The sequence below is a fragment of the Cotesia glomerata genome, linkage group LG5 (assembly GCF_020080835.1).
Source record: "Cotesia glomerata isolate CgM1 linkage group LG5, MPM_Cglom_v2.3, whole genome shotgun sequence".
NCBI lineage: Eukaryota > Metazoa > Arthropoda > Insecta > Hymenoptera > Braconidae > Cotesia > Cotesia glomerata.
The window spans coordinates 19,685,735-19,710,907 of NC_058162.1; the positions used below are offsets into that span (position 1 = coordinate 19,685,735).

At 34.2% G+C, this 25,173-nt stretch overlaps 1 protein-coding gene across 2 annotated transcripts in view; it reads right to left on the bottom strand.

Annotated features, from left to right (window-relative positions):
• Positions 1–24,862, bottom strand: part of LOC123265890 (protein slit) — a 441,502-nt gene extending 416,640 nt beyond the window's left edge. For both annotated transcript variants that reach the window (XM_044729853.1, XM_044729852.1), the window contains exons 1-2: positions 24,789–24,862; positions 24,324–24,713 (exon numbers count right to left, since the gene is read on the bottom strand). In XM_044729853.1, coding sequence (XP_044585788.1) covers positions 24,324–24,592 — 269 coding nt within the window. In that variant the 5' untranslated portion in view covers positions 24,593–24,713; positions 24,789–24,862. The remainder of the gene's footprint in view (positions 1–24,323; positions 24,714–24,788) is intronic.
• Positions 24,863–25,173: the final 311 nt, after the last annotated feature.

The following is a 25,173-nucleotide window of genomic DNA, read 5'->3' on the forward strand; positions in this document are numbered from 1 at the left end:
GAAAGTGATGGAGACCTACACGGCCAGCGATCACAACGCGATTCTCTGGGAAGTATCAAAGGACCCGAATCCTAGAAGACCGGCTAAGAAACTTGACATCGTTGGGTGGAAGCTGAAATCCTTTGACCCAAGTGCACCAGCAGCTGCCCTAAATAGTGAACCGCTTACTACTGGATCTGCAGAAGAAATGACCAAGGAGTTGATAAAGAGAGTGTCCCAGGCTTGCGACACCTGCATGCCCCGTAAACGGGGCATGAACCAAAGACCTTCGGTGCACTGGTGGAACGACCACATCAGCTTCCTACGGAAAGAGTGTTTCAAGAAAAGAAGAATATCTCAGCGTGGTTATCGGCGGCATGACTCAGCGGAACTAGTCGCAGAATACAAGAAAGCTCGTCGAGACTTAAACAAAGCCATCAAGGATAGCAAGAAGAACTGCTGGAAAGAGCTAATCAACGAGGTGGACAAAGACTTGTGGGGCAGACCTTACAAGGTAGTCATGGCAAACTTGAAATACCAGCCAATGCCGTCTCCTACGTGTCCTCAACTCCTACAGAAGATCGTGACTGCACTGTTTCCACGACAGCGCGTTTTCAACTACCTGTTGACACAAGACGAACTGAATGATATCCCACCTGTGACGAAAGAAGAACTGATGGAAGCTTGTAACCGCGTCGGGAATAATAAAGCGCCGGGATTGGACGGAATCCCTAATATTGCCTTGAAAACATCTATTAAAGCAGCGCCAGCGTTATTCCTCGATGTCTACAACATCTGCTTGAAGGAAGGGATTTTTCCTCGGAAGTGGAAACAACAACGGCTGGTACTACTTCCTAAAGGAAAGAAGCCACCGGAAGAACCGTCATCTTATCGTCCACTCTGCATGTTGGATACAGCCGGTAAGATACTCGAACGTATAATCCACCAAAGGATAGAAGCAGTTGTCGATCCACTATTAGCAGACAATCAGTACGGATTTCGAAAAGGACGATCAACCCTGGACGCAATCAACCTGGTTGTCGGTATAGCCAAAGACGCAATCGCCGGTACCAGATGGAAGGGTGGAACGAAGAAATATTGTCTGGTGGCAACCCTAGACATCAAAAATGCCTTCAACTCCGCCAACTGGGATCGCATCATGCAAGCTCTTCAAGAGATGAACGTACCAGGATATCTACGAAGGATAGTCGCTAGCTACTTCACGAATAGAGTCCTTAGATATGACACGAAGAATGGTCCAAAGGAGTATGATGTTACTGGAGGCGTCCCGCAGGGTTCTGTTCTCGGTCCACTTCACTGGAATATCATGTACAACGGATTGCTGAGACTGAAACTACCAAGAAATGTCAAACTGGTAGCGTACGCGGACGACGTAGCCGTAGTAATCGTCGCCAAGCATATTGATGAGATAAATCATATGTTCACGATCACCTTTGAGCGAATTAACCAGTGGATGGACACAGTAAACCTACAACTGGCTAAACAGAAGACCGAGGCTGTACTTATCACTAGCAGAAAAGTGGTGGAAACGATCAATTTAAACGTCGGAGACCAAGAAATCACATCCCAACCATTCATTCGATATCTGGGAGTGATGCTCGATTCCCGACTTAACTTCAAACAACAAGTTGAACACGTGACCGCCAAAGCATCAGCAGTAGTGGCTAACCTAGTACGATTGATGCCCAACATCGGTGGCCCGAAGCAGACAAGGAGGTTATTGCTATCATCAGTAGTTACATCGGTCCTCACGTATGGTATATCCATTTGGTCCGACGTACTTGAGACCCAAGAATCATGGAGGAAAGCATGTCCGGTTTACCGACTGAGCGCGCTAAGAGTAGCCAGCGCCTTCCGAACAATATCAGAGGAAGCAGTGTGCGTCATTTCTGGAACTCTGCCGCTTAGAGTCTTAGCTAAAGAAAGACGGGCCCTTTGCCATCGAAAGAGGTCAACTACACTGAGCGCTGAAGAACTAAGAACAGAAGAACGGCAGCACAGCATCTCGCGATGGCAACTTGAGTGGGACGCCGCAGCAAAAGGAAGATGGACACACCGCCTCATACCAAAGATCGACGTTTGGCTGAGCCGAAACCATGGTGAAGTCAACTATTACCTAACGCAGATGTTGTCAGGACATGGGTGCTTTCGAGAGTATCTGCACCGCTTTAAGCACGACGATTCTCCGGAGTGCCCGTCTTGTCCAGGGGTTATTGAGGACGCAAGGCACGTTTTCTTTGTGTGTCCACGTTTCGATCCTCAGCGTGAGGAGTTAGAGAGGATCCTGAACTGGAGAATCCAACCAGAGACAATACTAGATGCAATGTTGTCGAATCAAACTGCTTGGAACGCTACAAGCACTTTTGCCACAGAAGTGCTTACAGAGCTGCGTTCCATTGAAAGAAAAAGAGCAAATGACAGAAACTAGAAGGAAGGAAAAATAACACCTTAGCCACCAGAAGGAATAGCGGTAGCTGGATCCTCCCCTCACGAAGTAATGCCTGACGGCGGTTTCCATGAGGGATTAGAGGAAAGAAGAAAAGGGGTTTAGGGTTTAGTGGGTAGGGGCGTTAGGGTCGAGTTTTAGTATGACACTGCGTCGAGTCGCCACATATCCAGGCCAAACAACTATGCCTGGAATCCGTAAGAAGGATTCCCCCTAAGATAAAAAAAACACACACACACACACACACACACACACACACACACACACACACACACACACAGCCGCACGGACACCATCGCAGGAATAGTCAGGACAGCTTCCTAGGACCTCAAAACGTCGAGATCTGAAAACTTGATTTTCGAAAAACGGGGTAAAACCACTAACTTCCCAACTTTTGAAAATTTTTAATTTTCTTAGCGTGAAGTCAAAAATCTATGAAACGTTGAGATTTATTTACTTTTTGAGGATAAAAGTATACGAGACCATAAATTGCACTTAACTAATTAATAAACTGCACAATAAAGCATACTTTACCCCGTTTTTCGAAAATCGAGTTTTCATCTGATCTCGACGTTTCAAGGTCCTAGGAAGCTGTCCTGACTATTCCTGCGATGGTGTCCGTGCGACTATGTGTGTATGTGTGTGGGTATGTAAACCTCTTATAACTTTTGAACGGCCCAACCGATCGGATCGAGATTAGTGGCGATCCAAAGCATATCTTTGCCCTTAAATTTTTTGAAAATTTGAATTAATTTCGTTCGCTAGATTTTGAGAAATCTTAGAAATAAAATTTTTCTAAAATAATTTTTTCGAAATATCTTCTGAACGGCTCCATCGATTAATCTCAAAAACTAATCCACTCTTAAACTTGAAAAACCACATCGATTGCCGCCAGTCTCGTCAAAATATGTTGATTGTTCGTGAGATATTGAAAAAGAAAAATTTCGAAAAAAGTGTTTTTTCAAAATAACTCCGAAATTTTTCATCAGATCAATTTTCATCATTGCAAATCTTTGATAAAGCTTAAATATTTACATCGATCGCCGCCAACCACGTGAAAATCAGTTGATCCATTCAAAAGTTATCGTAGTTTGAAAATTCCAAAAATGGTATTGTATCTAAGTCTCACCAGACTTTTGAGCTTGAAGAGCTCAAAAACAAAAACAGTGGAATTTTAAGCGTTTAGGTATGGACGTTTCGGGAAGTTGCAGGGATGGCTTAGGGTCAACCGTCTTCCCAATTTTTTTGTTCTAATAAAGTTAGCTATGTATTCGCCTTTTTTACACATAATGTTTATATACCGAAAAGTATTGAAACTTAAATTAAGTCACAATTTCTTTAATTTTTCCTTTATCATGGGTACTTGTACTCATATCATTTTCAAAATTTGTTTTTTTTTTGTATTAGTTAAAGATGATGAAAAATTTTTGTTCCGTTTTACTATATTAGTCAACAATCGAATGTAATCTTTATTAAAAATTAAGTAAGATTAATAAGGCGTACAATTTAAAATTTTCTAAGCTTTCTTTTCAAACAAATCATATTTCTAATCATTCATCACCCACACAAAATAAATAAAGGAAAATTATTAAAAAACTTTCATCAAGATCTTATCAAAATATTCTGAATAAATTCAATAATAGTTATATACACGTAAAGCTTAAAGAAAATAATAGGAATACTTGTATACGCCCATCACGTAGAGAATTATTTTAACCAGCCGCGGTGTTGCATCGCACGAGGTGTAAAATGTAAATTCTTAAAGGTGGATGCACGCGAAATGAGTGAGATACTTAGCAAGGGAGGGAGAGCTATATAGAAGAGGTGTAACCATTGGAATCTCGTTTAGACGTATCCCATAGTATGATTTGCGAGCTCTGATATTTACAAGCGTGAGTCTACTCGATTCTCATCTTTTTCATCCGCAAGTATCTGTACAAATATTAATGTATACTTAGATATGCGTATATAAATAGATGTATAGAAATATAAGCAATAAGTCGGTAATAAGCTAATGAGGCGTTCCGTAAATGCAAGGAGGCCTTTACTCTAGCCAGTATTTGTGTTAAGTTCAAAGCTAAGATGATTAATTTGTGTGACCAGCCCATTGCACGCCTAATTAACGCGACAAATTGCCTGACACCAAATAAGTGTTTGGCTCGATCATCACCGCCCCTTTTTCAATCGTACCTCTTTTTTATTCATTTATGCAATCATATGCACGCCCGTCAATTCTTATATACGCTTGTTTGCTTCACGTTTAACTAAACTTTCACCATCACCAGACAATTTATTTATCTCTTAACTTTTATTCCCTCAAACAACAAAACAAAAATAACCTTAATCCACATAAAAAATAAAGATAATAGATGTAGCGAGATGATGGCCTCGTACCTTAACGATGAATAATTGTCCCGGAAGGGAATTCTGAGTCTCGGGACATTATGTCTTGGAATTCTATGAAATCTAAACATGGATCTTTCAGTTAAATCACTACTAAACCTTGTAGTTAATTTATTAAATTAATTAAAAAGCTATATTTATATTTTGCATCTCATTTTTGCACGTCGCTTACGTTAGCGCTAGGAAGTGCTCTACCATAGAGTCGTAATTTTACGAGGACTTTTTCATGTAAAAACATGTCTATATGATTTTCAGTCTACAAAAATATTAAAAAATCTATACAACTATCTAAGTAATTCATTAGTAATTATGTTTAACAGAATTTTTAATAAATTAACAATTTTTTATAAATAACATAAAGAACAAAAATTTATCTCGAAATAAAAGTGACTTCAATTGACGAGCCGTCGAACAAGAAATACCATAACTATCAATTAATCTCATTTCTTTTATAGGTTCTCATAAGAAATTTTTTTAATAACATTAGCGCTAGCAACGTGCTGATTTAGATTTTCCAACCTTCTTTTCATCTTACACATACTTTAAAGTGTGCAGATGTAGTCTCAGTTTTAGATAAACAGCCAAGTTCAACACAAACTGACTTTTATCGGCAGTAATTGCAGTAACAGCTTATACACACATCTAAGTTTGAATTCGAGTTTTAATCGAGCTTGATGAGAGACATCCAAAAATGAATTTACGGATTTAGATGAGCGTAAAACTTTGACTGTTGCCATTGAGGTTTGGATGATGAGGGAAAGTTTTAGATCCATGTGTCCATGTTAGTGCGTGGTTTTCATGTGTATCCATCTGTATACATTATATCTATATAATTTACTATGTTAAAGGTCTTCAAGTGGTGAATTTAAGAGAAATAGGTGCGCATAGTCGATTGAGTAAGTGTGAGAGGCGGCGCTGATATATCCACGAGGATCTAAGGGCGTTACTTGCCCGATCAATCTCGCGAAATCGGCATTATATATATATATGTTATATGTTACATTTAATGTATATATATAACATAGGTATATGAATACAAGAGACGGTCGTTATGAAAGTAACGAAGGATAATCATTAAGCACTTTGGTAAATCGTTTCGCTTGATTCACAATTCCCAAGATAACTGGTTTGTCGTTCATGGATTACTCAGGTTATTGCTGTATATATAATTATAAATTATTATATACAAGAAACTTAAATACGAACTGTGTAATTATTAACCAACAAACCGATCGTCAAATTGAAATTCCTTGTATTCTTCAATAATTATTATATTGTCCGCAAGACTTTGTACCAATCCGATAAATTTTACATATAAATTGAAGATTCACGTGCCATGTGTGAACAGAGTGAGTTAAATTTGACATTTCAAGTTGCATATTTGTATTATGATGTTAAATGTTACGTGATTTTTTCCCGATGCCTAACACGTACGTTCCAGGTACTTTGTACACATAATATGAATGTTTACCGTCAGTGCATCAAATATTTGAGGCCCGAATCCAGAATGAAAATTGGGTGCCAGATGAGAGATGCAATAGGAGTCATTATGCAGGAGGTGACTAGATGATGGGTCGCTACAAAACTACCGACGAGTTGTTGAAAAACTCGACGAGGCGAGAAGTGCAAACTGGGTCGGCTACGAGCTGAATCTCTCTTGAGCTTCAGTTGGACTTTTTTATTTATCCTTTATTTTATATTTCAACGGACGATGTTGCTTTTTAACTTTGTTTCGTCAACACTTTTTGAAAATATACATGGAGAGAAAAAGTTCTGATCGGGCCATCTGGTGCTGCACAGAAACAATCAATAATGTATGAAGTTAAATTGGAAAGTAGATTGTAGATTAAGCTTAGCAGCTAGCATAGTGATAATCATAATTATTTAGTCAGTAAGACAGATTAGTTAAGCTTACAGGTGTTTCGGTGGTTACAAAGTGGATCAACGTTAATATTAAATTTCGATTGAATGTAAGTTTTGGTTGTAGTTCTACAAAGTACATTCCTCTGATCCGATGATTATCATAAGCTTAACTGCTTCCATACTACTAGATCGTAGTTTGTTGTCTGTATTTACTGTTACTGTGTTGAACCAGAAGCATGGATTTCGGAATTATTCCTCCGTAAAAAAATGTTTTGAAGTGCTTTGATATGAAAATAAACCAAATATATACGGCTTATTATCATGGATATAAATGGCCATAAGCCATATCAGGATATATCTGGCTCAGTATGATGCTCTACTCTCAACACGTCAAGGTCAAGCAATTTTGTGGTCTTAAAATGCCTTCATCACAAGCAAATTGCACTTATAAGATAATATGAATAGAAGTATATCAAAAAACACTTTGAATACTCCATTTTTTATTTTCTAAAGAGTCATTTTATGTTACAACTTAGAAAAAAAACAGCTTAAAAAAATTATGCTGAATAATAAACTAAAATCAGTTAGTCTTTGATAAATATCTATGTATATATAAGTAAAAATCAGCCTTAAACCACGCATGAGTGCCTTTAAAACTAAAGCACAATATATTGAATTATCCATATTATACAAATACTGAGTGCATGCACTTTTATTTTAAAAGTTATCTTAATCCGATTTATTTTTTTCTCAAAAATAAAATCAGCGTTATGAGGCGTACACTTTTAGATTTTCGAATTTTTCTGTTTAATACGAAATATTATTGGACGTCCATATTTCTAGAAAAATTTGAAAATTACGATGAATTATTTCTGTATTTTTATATAAAACCACATGAAACTGGATCAGGCAATATCAGTACAGATTAGCCCATGGCATAAAATTATTTCACGGGTTCATATAATTTAAAAAGTTAATGATTGAAGTGGGTATCTGAAGAATGGTTCTTAAACAACCATCTTATCACTAACATTTTTAGTAGAGAGCCACAGTTAACTTTTCCAAGTTGAGTTTACGTCTTAAATTCGATAAAACTTGAAAGAACAGAAATGGAGTTTCAAGATGGGTAGAAAATGAGATTTACGTCTCGCCGGGTACCTTCGCTGACGGGAATAGAAATAACGTTACTGTTGGCACACGCGCTCTACCTAAAGAAAACCAACCAAGAAGTAGTTTGAGTTTTATTGAAAAATAAAAAATATAAAATAAAATAAAAGTTTTAGATGGGTATTAGATGACTATCTTCGCTGTTGAGGAAATAAAACAACCCACGGACAAAGTAACTAACAATACCTGAAGAATGAACCAGAACTTGTAGAAGAAGCAGTGCCATTCACTTGTAACTTTGTTTTTTTTACACCTATCTTCAAGAAGTTCACGTAGATCTGCTGGCTGTTATTATATCAAAAAAACGAAATAACAGTTAGATCACAAAAGTTTAATGGATCTCTATTATTTTGGTGTCATCTGAGTTGCATTATTTTTATTATTTTTCCTCTACTATTCTATTTATTTCCGAGTACTCTATTATGAACTGTAGCCACACACCATTTTATCTTATCACCCTTATACCTTTCTCTTCTCGTCTCTTTGCCGACATGCTCATTCTCTAACATTCTTTTTTATTTTTTTCTGTTCATCATTCTTCTTATTTGAGAGTGTACGTTTGTAAGAGAAACAATAACAACACGTTGAAACTCTAGTGAAAACTGGTTTTGTTCAAACTCAAGCTTCATCTTTTCTCTCTTAGCTCTTTACTTTACTTTCAACGTTATGTTATCATATATATTTTATATATGTATATATATCTAACTCACTTGCATCCACTTTACCATTTCTCATGTGCACGCGGGCGAGTCAAAGACGAAGATGAGACGATAAAAGATTGAGCGCGAAGAAATAATAAGAATAGAAGGATAAAATTTCGGGTAAATGTGTGCGGAGAAGTTTAAAACAGCCTTACGGCTAAGTAGAAATTGCTTGCCTCCAAGTTGAATTACGGCGACGTTAACGGTAGACGTAAGACGTAAACGATTCATATTCCCTATTTAAAACCTTTTTGAAATTTACCTTAATTTATCAACTTGGTAATCGTTATTTGAGAATGATATTTTAATAAAGAGACGCCTACATGGTTCAATTTGACGAATCAAGTAGTTTTAATTAAACATAGTCAAGAATTATCATCATAATTATTAAAAAAGACGAAGTAACTGACATTTCTTAGATTTCGAGAAATTTTTTTAACAGAAATAAAATTTACACCCTAAATTAATGACAAATTCGATTAAGACGTAGAAAGCAATTGAAAAAAATTAGAACGACGGTTGACCCTAAAGGCCATCCCTGCAACTTCCCGCTCATTTTCTACTTAAGCGCTCGAAATTACACATTACATTTTTGAGCTCTTCGAGCTCACAAATATGATTTTTGTGTCATTTTGAGCTTTTCGAGCTCAAAACTCTAATAGCAGTTTAATAAAACACAATTGTTAACTTCCCGCTAAGGAAATCGAAGATTTTCAAAAATCGGGAAGTTATTGTTTTCACCCCGTTTTGCAAAAATCGAGTTTGAAAATCGACGTTTGAAGGTCACAGGAAGCTTCCCTGACTATCCCCGCGAGGTTGTCACTGTGTGTGTGTGTATGTATGTGTGTGTGTGTGTGTGTAAGTATGTGAATCGCTTATAACTTTTGAACGATTGAACTAATGGGAATCTACCAAACGGCGTTCTTAAGAGTTCCCTCAAACTCAGATTCCCTAAGAATTTGAATCGATTCGGACCAATAGATTTTGAGAAATTTTAAGAAATCTAAAAAAAACTCGGAAAAAATTTTTTTTGAAAGTGGTTTTTTTGGAATAACTTTTAATCGGCTTCATCAATCATCTCCAAAAACTAATCCGCCCTTGAGCTTGAAAAACCACGTCGATCACCACTAATCCGGTCAAAATCGGTTGATTCGTTCGAGAGATAGCTTGAACGAAATAAAACCGAAAAAAACCAAAAAAAGTGTTTTTCGGAAGTACTCCGAAATTTTTCGTTTTATCAATTTAAACTTGAAAATTCTTTATGAAGCTTAAGAAACTGCGTCGAATGCCACCAACCGCGTGGAAATCGGTTCATTCATTCAAAAGTTAATGCGATTTGAAAATTCAAAAAATAGTGTTATATCAAACTTCTATCAAATTTTTGAGCTCGAAGAGCTCAAAAGCATACAAAAGCTATTTTTTGAGCTTGGAGAGCTCAAAATAACACACAAATTGTATTTATGAGCTCGAAGAGCTCAAAAACGTCATAAGTGCAATTTCAAGCGTTTAGGTATAGAGTTGGCGGGAAGTTGCAGGGATGGCCTTTTCAGGGTCAACCGTTTTCCTAATTTTTTTAATTTTCAAACGGCAATAACTTTTGAATGAATAAACCGATTTCCTCGCGGTTGGCGGCATTCAACGAAGTTTTTAAAGCTCCATGAAAAATTTTCAAGTTTAAATCGATCGAGTCAGGAATTTCAAAGTAATTCCGAAAAAACACTTTTTTCGGTTTTCTTTCGACAACAATAACTCACGAACGAATCAACTAATTTTGACCGGGCCCGTGGTGATTGACGTAGTTTTTAGATCTTAAGAGCTGATTAGATTTTGGAATTGATCGGTGAAACCATTTAAAAGTAATTCCAAAAAAATCACATTCCAAAAAAATTTTTTTTTTGTAGTTTTTTTGGGATTTCTCAAAATCTACGGGTTCGAATCGGTCCAAATAGTATTCAAAATCTAAGTTTGGTCAAGCCCTTTCGAATGGCACCAACCGCGATTAAATCGGTCAAGTCGTTCAAAAGTTATAAGTGGGTCACATACATACATACACACATACATACACACACACACATACACACACACACACACACACACACACACACACACACACACATACATACAGACATATACACATACATACAGACATACGGACATCATCGCGAAAACATTTAGGGAAGCTTCCTAGGACCTCAAAACGTCAAGATTTGATGAGAACTCGATTTTCGAAAAACGGGGTAAAACCAATAACTTCCCGATTTTTGAAAATTTTCAATTTTCTTAGCGGGAAGTTAAAACAAACGGCAATCGTAGATGTTGCTTTGTTTTTCTTTTAAAATTTTTTTTTACTCACCTCTAAGAAAATTTCATCGTAATTGAAAGAGTATTCAATTAACCTTGTAATTTAAAACGGAATTAAATAGAAATCAAAACTTTACAGATCTAAAACTCAGTTTACATGCATACTTATCTACATTTCAAGTATATACAAAACAAATCAAGTTTATTAAAGTTCTTCGAATAAAATAAATATGATTCTTCAATCATAAATTAGCCTTAAACGCTCCACGTTACGGGACGTGCGAAAATACTACACAACAATAAAATATTTATTAAAAAACATATTAACAGTGAAAGGTCGTGAGGATGCGTTGTCTTGAGAATTATTTTCCCAAGGCATCGTAACCCGTTTTGTTAGTAACACTGCGTAAACGCTGTAAGGGAAAGAGTAGAAAAAATCTCGCGGTTAGGACGCGAGAAAACGTCGCTCCTTCTTCAGTCCCAAAATTTATTACCACGATAGTTGGAGACTCGTGCGCAAGAAGCTTACATAAAGACTTGTTTTCTTTTTTTACGGCTTTTCTCTTTCTCCCACTTTAAATATTTAATTTTTTCTCGGCAAAATTTTTCTTAGCTGTGTACAATCGTTACCGTATTTTACACGCCGACACACCAGCATAAGTCGGAAAGCAGAAGACCTTTTGGAGCCTCATCACCTTTAGTTTATAATATTTAGTCACCCATGGATGCAAAAAAAAAAATAAAATGTCAGGAAAATTTTCCAGAATATAATTTCCATAGATTTTACTTGCGCGAGTTGTTTTCCGCTAGTGATCTGAGTTACGGACGAACCTTTGACCTAGGATCTTTTACCACCGCATCAGGACATTAACATTTATATTACTCGTTCTTTCCTACTCTTGATTTTTTTCTTAAAATTTTATTCCTTCTTTCCTTCCTTCGTCCGTTCTCGGCTATAGAGAGGCGCTCTAAATTTTTCGGACAATGCTTGTGTCCTGCTGAGACCAGGCCGGTCACCTCCTTCTCCATTAAAATTTATTTTTTAGCTTCACGGCGCCTTTTCTTTTCGGCCCTCGAGGGTCGCACGAGAAGCCATGGTGATTCGATCGACCGAATAAAAAAGCTGTAAGGGTGCCAGGCAAAGCCTCCATTCTTAACAACATATACATGAGTGTTATATCTATACATTATTTTTTTATTTATATAATAGGAATATATACAGTAGCTAATGTACAGTGGTGGCCAAGTTAAATGCTTCGTGTGAGAAGTCGATCGATATACCAGCAAAGAAAAACTTTTATATTCTCGCCAGAAAAAAAACAAGAAACCACTTGAGCTATATCTACTGCCACCTAACCTTAAAATATATGTGTATGTGTATAACTGCCTCGATTACGCAAATTTTATGGCCGTACGAGCCGCACAGCCATCATCAAACTACACTCCAGCCCATTCGCTTTTGGATAGATAACTTATGACGGTGAAAGTTAATTGATGACTTGCTGGTTTGCTAGCTGCCTTGTTTGTTGGGGCTGCTGCTCCAGCTCTACTAACTAATCGATCTATTTCACTACTGACAAGTCAAATGTCCCTGTTATATCATAACCTAATTAATCGATACTATTTTCTTACTGTGTCTACTTTGCATGCACAGAATTCATGTACCAGGTTGTTCAGATTGTAGCATTAATTTTTGACGTAAGGGTTTATTTTGCTGAACTCAGATAATATATCTTTGGATTTTTCAATGAGATCTGGAGATCAATAAAAACCTTTTTTAAGATAAGAATAATAAATATTGGTGATACAGTTATTGGAGGTAAAATTTTTTTTTTTTAGGAAATTATCTCATTTTTTACCAGTTTTGACTGTTTGCAATTAAACTTTAATTATTTTTTTCGACCAAATTATTGATAACTTTTAATCTATTTGATTGCGGAACTCGGTTCAAAACGTAAACCATAATTCTACGTAAATAGCTTCCTAAAAAGCAACAAAATTTTACTTGTCGACCAGACTATTATTCACTTGGAGGCTTAGGTTATTCAAATCGTTTTTTTTTTTTTATTTATTATTATTTAGAGTCGGTTTTAACTGCTGTGGTCATATTGCCGACTTTGACTGTTGGGAGTGGTACGTTGGGGTCTTTTTGCTCTATAGGTCATGCGCCTTAGACGACTCGGCTAACGTCACCGGTTCAAATCGTTTTTGTTGAGAAAAAAAACTCATATACAGAATAGAAAAATGAAAATTTAATTCAGTAGCACTTAAAAAAGATATAAATTTTCAAAAATTGAAAAAAAAAATCGTAAACTTAATTTTACGATCAGCTTTGATTTGAATCTAATCGATAGATAGGTTTGAATTGAAAATTTCTCAAGATAATACAAAAATAAATAGATAGTAAAAGGAAAAAAAAAACAATTTTAAGATGAAATTTTGAATCTGCGATTGTACTATCGATTTTTTCAGATCATATTATGATATTTCATTTCAGTATTTTTTGTATTTTTTTCAACTTTCTGATATTAAAAAAAAAACTCACGATTCGGGAAATGAGTGCTTTTAATGTAATTATAAAAGATAACGGATTGAATTTCAGAGTCTACGATAGTTAAATATATCATTTTTGTTGAGGAATATCTAATAACATCAAAAGAAAACTTATTTTACTACGTTGATCAAGATTTTAATAATAATAATCCATTAAAATTTTCATCAATCATGCAGAGTACAGCTAACTTTAATCAATTAAATTATTCATGATAATTTGGATGTCATTTCATAATAATATATCTTTACAAAAATAATACAGACTAAAAGCAATGGCTTTTTATAATTTTGACTATGATAAATAAAAAGATTTATATTCATTAATGTTGGTTGTTTCAATAGATTTCGAATAAAAAACAAAAATTAAATTTCCAAATTGATTACGTAATTAAAATCATTAGACTACCTCGTCCCACTTATCACTTGGATAAATTTTAATTATTTATCTATAAGCCAATGCTTTCAAAAGAAAATTATAATAAAATTAGATTTCGTAGTTTTAAATGAAAAAAAAAAATTAATAAATAAAAGTAGAAATAAAAATAAAATAAAAAAAACATCGAAATATCTATAGTTCATCTCGTTAAAAAGATTTGTATGCCTGGAAATTTATATTAAATCCTGTTGATAACTAAAATCTGACTTGAAATATCAATGTAATTTTGAGCATGTTAACTTGATACAATATTTAAAAATGCATATCACGTAAGGTGACTCTTGAAATTCGGTTGACGAAGTAATAAGCAAAAAGATGAGCGTGAGGTGAGAGGAGAAGAAGATGAATGAGATTGAAGAAGGTGGATCAGAAGAGACGTTATGACGAAGGTTTGGGTATATGATGAGTCTGGTGAATGAGACAGAGGATAAAGTGTAAGTAGACATGCAGCTCGAATGAGAAAAGATGAACGAACAAGAGTAGCATGGGGTCTGCATACCCAATGTCTGTCAAAACATGTTTGAGTCTTCTTCTCAAAGAAACTTAACATAACCCAAACCAAAATTGTAACAGGCTGCAGTATGTTGTAAGGCTGAATGTAAATATGAAAATGCGGCACGAGTAAAGATACAAGAATAGAGGTAAGAGAAAAACTAACCACTGAAGCTGTGCTCCAGCTTACCAATCCAGTTGGTTTTGTCTTCTTGTTGTCTTTTATCTCATCTGTCTTCGTCTCTTATCCATTGCATGGTCACTTACCACGATTATTTGTCTCCTGGGCTTAGTTTCTTTTCTCGCATCGTGTCGTGACATTCGAGACTTGAGTATCACATCGTCTACTTTGTTATTCCTACTTGGGTTCTTACACTATATACCTCACCAGGGCGTGACAAATAACATAGCTCTCTTCGAATCTGTTGTGTTACTTTTTTATTATTATGTTTCTTTAAAAGTTGAAAAACTACATAAAAAAGGAGGTAGTAAATGAATAAACTCACCAGCTGGATATATTTTGTTATACAATGCTTCATGCTGATGAAATAATCGTTCAAGAGGATTCAATTATGGTGTTATGTCTCTTCATTAATTTAATTATTTGCTGTATAAAATACTTTCAAATTGTATTCATGCTCATTGGAAGGAAAAAAAAATTAATGATTTAATACATCTCTATTACAACAGACTTCAGTTAAAAATTACAATCCAGATAAAAATAACTGTAATTAGCGTAATATTAATTTTATTTTGTATTATTACTATCTGCATTAAATCAAAAATTTAAAAAATTCTCAATATGCCTGACAAAAAAAATAATGTCTAAAAAAATGTACACTGATATCGATAATATTTAAAAGAAATAAAATTTTTTGGTCGTCAATAAAGTATTTTTCAAATTTTATAAAGAATAAAAAAAATAACTTTCTAGATTCCAATTAGTGGAATGTAACTGAGAAAGTTTGGTCTAAAATTTGAAAAATTTTTTTACATTCTGAAAAGTAACAATACCTATTACATAAAGTCTTCTTAGACTATCTAGCTAACAATTCAACAGTAATTCAATATTCAATTATATTAAAAATAATTAATCTAAGGACACTACTGAAGAAATAATTTACTTTGTATCGGTTTGCTAATCGGATTAACAGTTTCAAATAATGAGACTATTGCGTCTTATAATGGACCCGAGAAAAGAAAATTGAAGTGTATTAGTTCCATGCTAAACTATACATTATATATAGCGTCTTGTCACCTAATCCTATAATAAAGAATGCTACCCGAGAGACCGCACAAACGGGGAGATTTGTTCATGGACGACAGAGACCAGTGTCATTCACCATAAACCGCGCGCGTTGTGGTAGAACTGGTACAGCGGCCATAACAATATTCTCTCCATCTCTTTTACTCTTCCCATACCTCGCAATTACTCTTCCTGCTTCAATTTCTCTCATTCTCTCCCAATCTTAATGCTGATTTATCGGCAATCTGCTCACGCCATGCGGCAAAAGTCTTCATTGAACTTGGCCCACTTCCAATTTGTGCTATCCTTATTCTACTCTCGTAACTATAATCAGAATTACGAATCACTCACACATGTGTTAATCATCATCGTCGTCATCATCATCTTCACCATCACTATCATTATCATAATTTTCATTCTACACGAACATCGGACAATTATTTCGATATTTAACCTGTACAAATTTTGTCTGGAGTATCATTTTTGACAGGGTCTGATTTCAGAAGTCGCAAGACATTGTTCTATTAGACACCATAAGGTAAATTTTTAAATTATTAAAAAAAATGACGATCCGGCAGTAAACTTACCGCCAATATCGATAGAAACTTAAAGGGTGGGCGAGTTTAAGGTAAAAAGAGGGTACGTATGAACAAATTCGTAGCGTGTACGGGTCGATTCCAAAAGTTATGTTGTCCCAGAAGGAAGCGCGTCGAATCGCATTAAATATTTATGTTCTCGGTCGACGTTATAACGTACCTGAGTTTGGTTCGCCCTCTACAAGCCACGAAAGCACCGCAGGGTGCACGAAACATTCCTCGTCGTTACATTCTTTCAGCGATTCATGCTATAATACCTGATGTACATATATATAACATATTATTATATATCACATTATATATTTTCTTTTATTAAAAAGTTGAGTAAGATCTTTCTTTCCATTGATTGCAATTAGTCATTGAATTTACTTTTTTTATTAATTTACGTAATCTAAAATATATGTGTGTCAAGAATCTGTTCATTTATTTGAAGACAATAATAAATTCAAAGGATTCGACTTTGGCGAGGATTAATCAGAGTGGAACGTGAATGTTCAGTATAATGTGTAAAGTTAAAACTGTGGCTGAGTTGATTGTTCAATCAGCGCATGCAATGCCTTTTCCGTTAACCGGCTTTGTTATTCTCCACACGAATTGGTTTGATAGATAGTTATAAATGTACTTATATACCTATTAGTTCTTTTCTTGTCTCTTTGTACTCACTTGAGAGATAATTTTTATTTTTTTTCTTAAATTAATGGTTAAGAACGGGTCAATCTAACCTAACCTAACCGCTAACCATGAAAATGAATATTTCAAGAAAAGAATGAAATTTAGTTCCCATATTGTTAATTTACTTCTACCGAAGTCGGAACATTTTTCATTGAGTTGAAAAACTGTGGGCGTGGTTTCCCGTAGAGACTGCTGATAATTTTTAATAAAATTACTATACATCCTAAGCGTTGTGTTATTTGTATTTAAACACATAGAATACAGTTTTCAGGTATGAAAAGAATACATTGAAATAGGTTAAAAAAAAGTTTGTTTTTTTAATATCTGAAACTGGATTTGTTGTATTTAAGACCTTTAAACGTGATCATGCATTACATTAGTGCGTTTACAATTCTGAGCCATTCATATCTAATTGTATTCGCACCCTCAGGGTTTTGTATGTTCTTGACACGGTTATGCGCAGACATGACTAGACCTATGCACATATTGACAGATAGACATTCAGTAGAAAACTATGTAAATAGTGTTTAATATTATTTCGTTGAAATCACAGTCAAAGCTTTTCAAATATTTATTCAAAGAATATATGAATTCTTAATAGCAGAACCGAAAAATATTTTAATCCCTGAAAACTGTTACAAATTTTGTGGCTTAAGTGACTGATGAAATTGTTATCTAATACTGGGTAATTACTCGTTGTGTACTGCATTCCCATAAAAAAAATTTTCTAATATGACTTCATGACAATAAATAACTTTTGATCAGTCGATATAAGATCTAATATAAAAATTGAAGATAACGGCATATTGAATTATTTTAGAACAAATCAGACGGCCATGTTTAATATTTTTTTAAGGTCTAAATTCCCATGATGGGTAGATAGCCTGGTTTTTTGTTTTTCAATAATTCCAACAGAGTGGGTATTTTAGAAAAAAAATTTTTTAAGCATTAGTAAAAATACAAATGTAAATATAAATGATACAGAAAGCCCGCTGTCACCAAGAAAAATTAACGCTGAATGCATCGAAATTCTTTTTAAATCGATTAATTGCTATAATTACGTAAAAAGCGGTTTTAATGAATGGCTTATGGTCTGGATTTTTTAAATCTTCGCAGAAGAATGAGCATGATAATTTTTGAAAAAATCGATTTTTCAATTTAATTGATTTTTAACCTCATACTCGGGAAGTTGTGAAGTGGAAATTGCTGTTTAAGGGGGGAAATACGTGTAGAAGGCCGTTTTCATGCTGATTTTCATTAATTTTTTTAAGGTGTAAGAAATTAATATTATTTATTGAAACTATCACTTTATTTTATAAATATATTTATGAGTATTTTTTCGTATTAAACAACAATATAAGTTAACAAATAGCGGAGATATCAGCTGATACACATCGTAGGTTGTCATCCGACTTAGCAGTCTGTGTGCAGTATGGAAGACACAATTTTTATTTGAAATCAATGGCATAGAAAAATTACTTCATTTATATGTGTATCTTCCATATGAACCTCAATTCCACAAAAAAAAAAACTAAAAATTTGCATTTTTTAGAGGGTTGTGAAATTAAGCCGAGATTTTTTATCACTTTTCATAGATTGTTTATTAAAAAAAAAATAGTTTAAATCAAAATATCGCTTTCGATTGAGGTTCATATTCAAGATAATTGTATAAAGAAAATTATAAGCCATATCGCAAGATGATTGGTTTAAAACTCTTTGAGCTAGACTGCACACAGTTTTGAAAAAACTCGTTTCGAGAAAAACGCGTTTGAAAAAAAAGTGACAGAAAAAGTTAATGTAAAATAGTATTAAAGTAATTACTAAATCGCTCATAACTTTTGAACGAATAGAAATTTTGACTTGAAATTTTCAATCTATATTTTTGAATAGTTTTACAAGCGATTTATAAAAAAAAAAAAATTGAATTTTTTTAAGCCTGTACACGTATTTCCCCCCTTAATGTTATGCATATTTATAATAAATTTTTTCCGGCTGAGAAATAGAGAAATTCTCGAAAATCACTTATTTTATTCGTTTATCACAATGGCTATCCTTAGACGAGCTTTGGAATTAAATTGTTGGTAAAATTAATTTATTGTGATTTATTTGTATAACTAAATCATTATTAAAATTATTATTTCAATTTATTCTTGTAGTGTGCAGTAAATAATTATTATTTCTCTATTGAGATTTAACATAAAATTATCAAAAACTTTAAAATAGTATTGAGATTATCAGTGAAAACTTCTTTTATACTTATACTTTACTTCGATCAATTTACGTATGACCCGAACATTTAAGGTAAGCACATTTGGATTTACCAAAATTTTTTAATTATTCTAATACTTATACAAGCAATTCATGTATTTGGCTGTAGAATTAAAAGCGAATTCAAAGCAATAAAAAATTGTTTTAGACTTACGAAACTTTTTTTACCGAATTTTTTAACCAATGATGTAATTTGATAGGTGGAGTTTTCATTTATAATAATAAAGTGAAACAAAGTATTCTTTTCTGGCACTCCCATTCCATGAATTCTCCTGTATATCACCGTCAATGTTCTGACAAAGGCTATAGCGGTGTAGTAACAAAAGTAAAGCGGCAAAGCGGTAGCAATAACACCATCAGTATCGCGTATAGAAATGTAGTGACAAACTCGAATATAAGAGGAGCCTAACATCGTGTTTAGGGAAGGGCATCAAATATCGATATATCAAAATATCGATATTTTCTTAGAAAATAATCGATAAATATCGGCGATATTTTTAATTTCGAAATATCGATAATCGATATTTATTTCCGAATATCAAATTCGATATTTTTTGAACAACTTAATAATATTTTATAATAATAATTAATTATTTTACTTATAATCGTAATATTGTGTTCGTTTTATGTAAGTATAAATTAACGTAAACTAAAACGCGTGAGTTTTGGTATAAGTGCTGCCTCTGTCTTCGAAATGATTTGTTCTGAACGTATGTATATGCGTAGTATCCCTCTGTAGTTTGTCAACGTAACCAAAAAAAATGTCTTGGATAGTGTGCTGTTAGCATGTTAACCAGTCTGTGTACAATTTAATAGTGGAAAATAGTGGCATCATCTAGTGTGGCTCATTTTATGTTGATGTTTTTATTTTGTGTTATTTTTATACCTAACAATGTCTGCCGTGTGGAAGTTTTTTACAAAAAAAGAAAACAACCAACCTTCATGCAACTTGTGCGGTAAAACGTACAAGACATGCGGCAATACTACTAATTTAGCTGCACATCTGAAAACAAAGCATTATAATGCTCATTTACAATTTCAAAAAATGCAGAAATCAAAAGCGAACGAATCCGGTAACAAATCGATAGACAATTTATCAACAAACGACGATGATGATCTTAGTATTGAGGTATGTCTTATAGATTACATATTAAACTTGCAATAATTGAAATGAAATTAAAGTTAGCAGTCATTTCACTATTTTTTAGTTATAATTAATAAAAAAAATGTTTTCCAAAAACTCATTTTAAAAAATAGCAGTTTTAATTTTTACAATTTTTTACATGTCAATTTTTTTAAAATGCTTTTTTATGCACTACTTTATTTCTTAAAACAATTTGAAAATAATAAAATATCTGCTACTTTAATTTTCATGTAATGGGACGGATGATTTACAATAAGTACATTATAAATTTACTATTTATTTATCAATTTTTAAAACTTTTTTTATTTTTAGCCTACTTTGACAAATGACCAAAATTACCATCGATCGCAAAAAGTATCAGAGAATTCCTCAGAATGTGCTCAGTCTCCCATTCAAGAATCAAAAAAGAGGAAACAATGTACGCTTTTAAGTTGTTTAGAACGAGGTTCACGCTTTGAAGGTAAGCTAATTCTATCTAGCTTTTTAAATATGTAACTTTTATGAATATTTATGTTGTTATAAATTTAGAAATGATTCATAACATATAGTAGTATTTCCTAATCAATTTGCGAAAATATCGATATTTTATATAATTATTACACATTATTAAATTAATATTATTGTTTTTTTTTTCTCTTTTTTGAATAAGGAAATCTTAATTGTATTATTTACAACTCCTATATTTCAGAAGGTGGACAACGACACATCGATATTACTCAGGCTCTAATTTACATGATATGTAAAGACAATTTGCCACTATCATGTGTCGAAAAAAGTGGTCTAAAAAAGTTTGTTCGCACAGTTAGTCCTCTTTACAAACTCCCATGCAGGAAAACGGTATTCCAGCCCATTTTATCATACATTTTAATTGAAAGTATAGTTCGATAACCATGTTCTTAATTTCAGGTGACTAGCTTAATAGAGAACCGATATAATACTACGAAATCGATTCTTATTAAAAGAATAGACGAAGCAGATTTCGTATCTTTCACAAGTGACATACTCACTATTACTAATTCTACCAGAAGCTTCTTAGTGTTGACGGTTCACTTTATTGACAGTACAAAGGGAAACAATTCGACCTCTCTTCAGAGTATAAATCTGTGTGCGCAGAAATTGTCTCAAGTATGTTTTGATTAGTAGTTATATTTGCTATAATGAATAAATATAATTTATAAATATACATCTTGTATTTTTATATGCATCTTTTTTAGAGTCATACAGCGGAGTATATTAAAGAAATTTGGAATGGCATCTGTGAAGAGTTTGAAATTGACAAGAGTAAAATTGTGTCTATCAGCACTGATGGTGGCGCAAATATGGTGGCAGCGGTACGCTTATTTCTAGGAAACGACTATAGGATTCCTTGTATGGCTCACAGCTTAAATCTTATTGTTGATGGGGTGCTGAGAGAGGTTCATGCGTTTTCTGCCCTTTGCGATCACGTCAAAAGTATTGTGACGTTTTTTAAGCAATCCGTGAATGCTTCTGACCAATTACGAGCTGAACAAATAGCATCGGGAAAAAAAGAAGGTGAAGCGTTGACATTAATCCAAGCAGTCAGCACTCGATGGAACTCGTGCTTTGAAATATTTAATCTGTCAAGGCTCCTCCGTATCATCCGAAAGACTTGCTTCAGCTGTAAATTTGACTGTACCCAATAATAGAAGCCGATTAACCGGGGAACACATCAAGGAACGAGTGCTTCTGATGTCTATATCCGATGAGTACTGGTTCGAATAAAATTTAAACAAAATACTATTGTTTAAATCGTTCAAATTTTTGACTAATAATAAGTATTTTTATTTTACTAATGATATTTAAATACGTATTTTAATAATAAATGAAACTCATAAGACTGCCAAATGTGTTATTTTTTTTCACGTTCGAATACTTTGACAATTTTTCAAGTAATCGCGTTTTGAGATAAAAATATCGATTTATCGAAATATCGATATTTTTTGCTCAGTATGTATCGATATTGCTTGAAAATATCGATACGATATATATCGATATATTTTATACATTTTCCCATCCCTAACATCGTGTTACAACTCGTGGAATGTTACTTTTAGGAAAACATTGTATCGGAGGCTTATTCAAATAAGCTCCCGTGGGGTTGTTTACTTTTCCAGGTACTGTTTATACTGGTTAATCGAAAAATTGTAAGTGAATTTCCTATTCTCATGCCAACTAATTGAACAAGCATGAGTTATTAAGTCATTACATTACTCATTATTAAAAAGTATAAAGTTATTCCCCAAGTTTCGGGTACAGTAGTTTTGGGTTATAGTCCGACAATAAATTTCTCAGAACTTGCTTATTGGTTCATTACTAAATATTTAAATCTATAAATAGATTCATGTAAACAGTCCAACAGAAATTTAGAAGTGCGTAACTTATTAAAATGATTGATAGAATTTATTAAATATTCACGATCTAGCAAGATAAATTTGAGCAACATGCATAAATTTTCAAAAATTCTTGTTATATAAATATAGAAGTGTCGAAGATACATACAATATATAAAGATAAAATATTCAATTTGCTTAGATGAAGAATTGCTGGTTAGGATCCACCGATGTTGGACTGTAAATCTGTAGATAGACACGTTGTAGCTCTCAACAATCTTTACACGTCAAGAGCGACGGAGAAGAAAATAATATAATAAAAAAAGCAAAAGACAAGATATCAGATATAGAAACACGAGATATCTGGTTGTCTGATCCTTTTCCACTGCTGCTATCTACTACGAATCGAAATTCTAAGCTAACATGTATAAGGCTTCTCAATCAATTCAGATGATCTTCGACATAGTTATGTGGGTGGGATGCACCAGAAGTGTTGCATTTGTTGGCTAAGTACGTACATATATTATCTATACGTACAAGCAACATTGCAATTGACGTTTTATACAATTATCTCCCTATCGTTTGTGTTAATCTTCTTGTCAATTAAAATCAAGTCTGGTACAGATCAAAAACTATAAGCCTACAAGAAAGTATATTGTGCAATAAGTTGCTTTGGTAGATAAAAACTCGAAACATTAAATAAAAAGAGTTACGCAAACAATATCAAAAAGAAAACACAACAAAAGAATAGGTACAACTTTTTATGCGTAATACAGATTCACTTCTAATGTTTATACTCTAGAGAAATTAAATAGTGCGTTACAAAGGAAAAAGAATACTTTTCGTTATCACGTGCCAATTAACAAGGGAACGAGACAGATGGGATAGCAATTCGTGAGAGCACCACGTTAATTAAATAATCGATACAGACCTGTGCTTATACAAGAGAATGATACCGACATCAACAATGAACAGGGTATGTATGAGACCGAATGCCCCACCAGAGCCCAAAAGTTGGGGGATCGATAAAGCATGCTGATTCCCCGATGGTAATACGCACAAGGTTACAAACGAGGGGTACTGCCAAGATTTAAATATTCATAATCCCGCTTAATAAGCGATTAGATATTAATGACAGGAGCTTGCGAACGTCCCAGGAGCTGCAGGGTTCCAAATGAGCCGGTTTTCACAGGGCCATCGCTAAGTATATAATACATTCAGACATGGCCGAATACATAACATGGATACTTCCAATTCTTTTGGTTTGCTAATGCGTTCCGAGGATTTAATTATTCCGTCTTTTCCTGCAGACATTTATCGTGTGCTAAGTACAGATTTATTAGAGATTTAATCAGCCCGATCTATATTTTATAATGTCTACCATCATTATTTTTCATTACTAAGATGCTCGACTGCAACAGTAAGTAAATATAGCTGGTAGTTTCTCGCCTTCGCATGTTGTCGAGTTAAGATGACGCGCTTCCAAACGTTTATGCTAATTAGAGACTTGACTGCTCGCGCTCTTCCAGTAACCAAGTAGAAAGATAAACAGATAACATTGTCAGACAAGGTTCTCTCTATTATTTCTAGAACACGTTCAAGTGAAAAATAATACTCTTGAAGACAAAAATCGCATAGATAAAAGATGCCTGTTTATAAATAAATAATGATTAACTTTACTTACAATTTTTCGGCGAGAACTGCGAGATCACCAGGCACCTGGGTGAGACCACGTTCCGAGCAATCGATATCCTGTCCTTCACAAGAGCAAGCCCATGGACATCTGCCACCATTTAAGTCCTCCATGGTACCAGCATTGTCGAAATCATAGCCGTTGAGTCCAGTACTGTGAGAAGCTCCACCAAGTACAGACAAAACAAGCAGAAGTCCCCAAGCGCAAACCACTGAACCACAGCTCACGCCCAGGAGACGCATAGACCAACTTGGTGCCATGACTTGTGCAATAGTTAGCAGCTTCTCGTTGATGTTTCTAACACTCTGATTGGAACCCTCGAGAATTTCAATAAATTTACGGTGACTCTTGCTGTTGTTACTACTATTGATGTTGGTGTTGGTGTTGTTGTTGTTGTTGTTGTTGTTGTTGTTGTTGTTGTTGTTGTTGTTGTTGTTGTTGTTGTTGTTGTTGTTGTTGTTGTTGTTGTTGTTGTTGTTGTTGTTGTTGTTGTTGTTGTTGCTAATGTTATTAGCCGATGGTTGCACGATGTCCTCAGGAGGAATGATGACCCGAGAACGAACACTAAATGACTGGACACTAGTTGCACAATTCACTTGACAAACTGACCGGTTTCGAGTGAACACTAGCTCTCCGTTGGTGATATCAGAGCGAGGTAAAGGATTCGATTGAGCGTTCTCGGGAATACGAGTGTTTGGAGTATTCGATAATTTACTAACTTTATCAGTTTGTTGTGTTGTAGTGGGTTTGTAATGAGTTTTCACAAGTTTTTGGCGTATGTCAGAGTATAATGTATGGGTTTCTTGATCAGCAGAACCAACTGGGTAGAGACTAGCAGCAC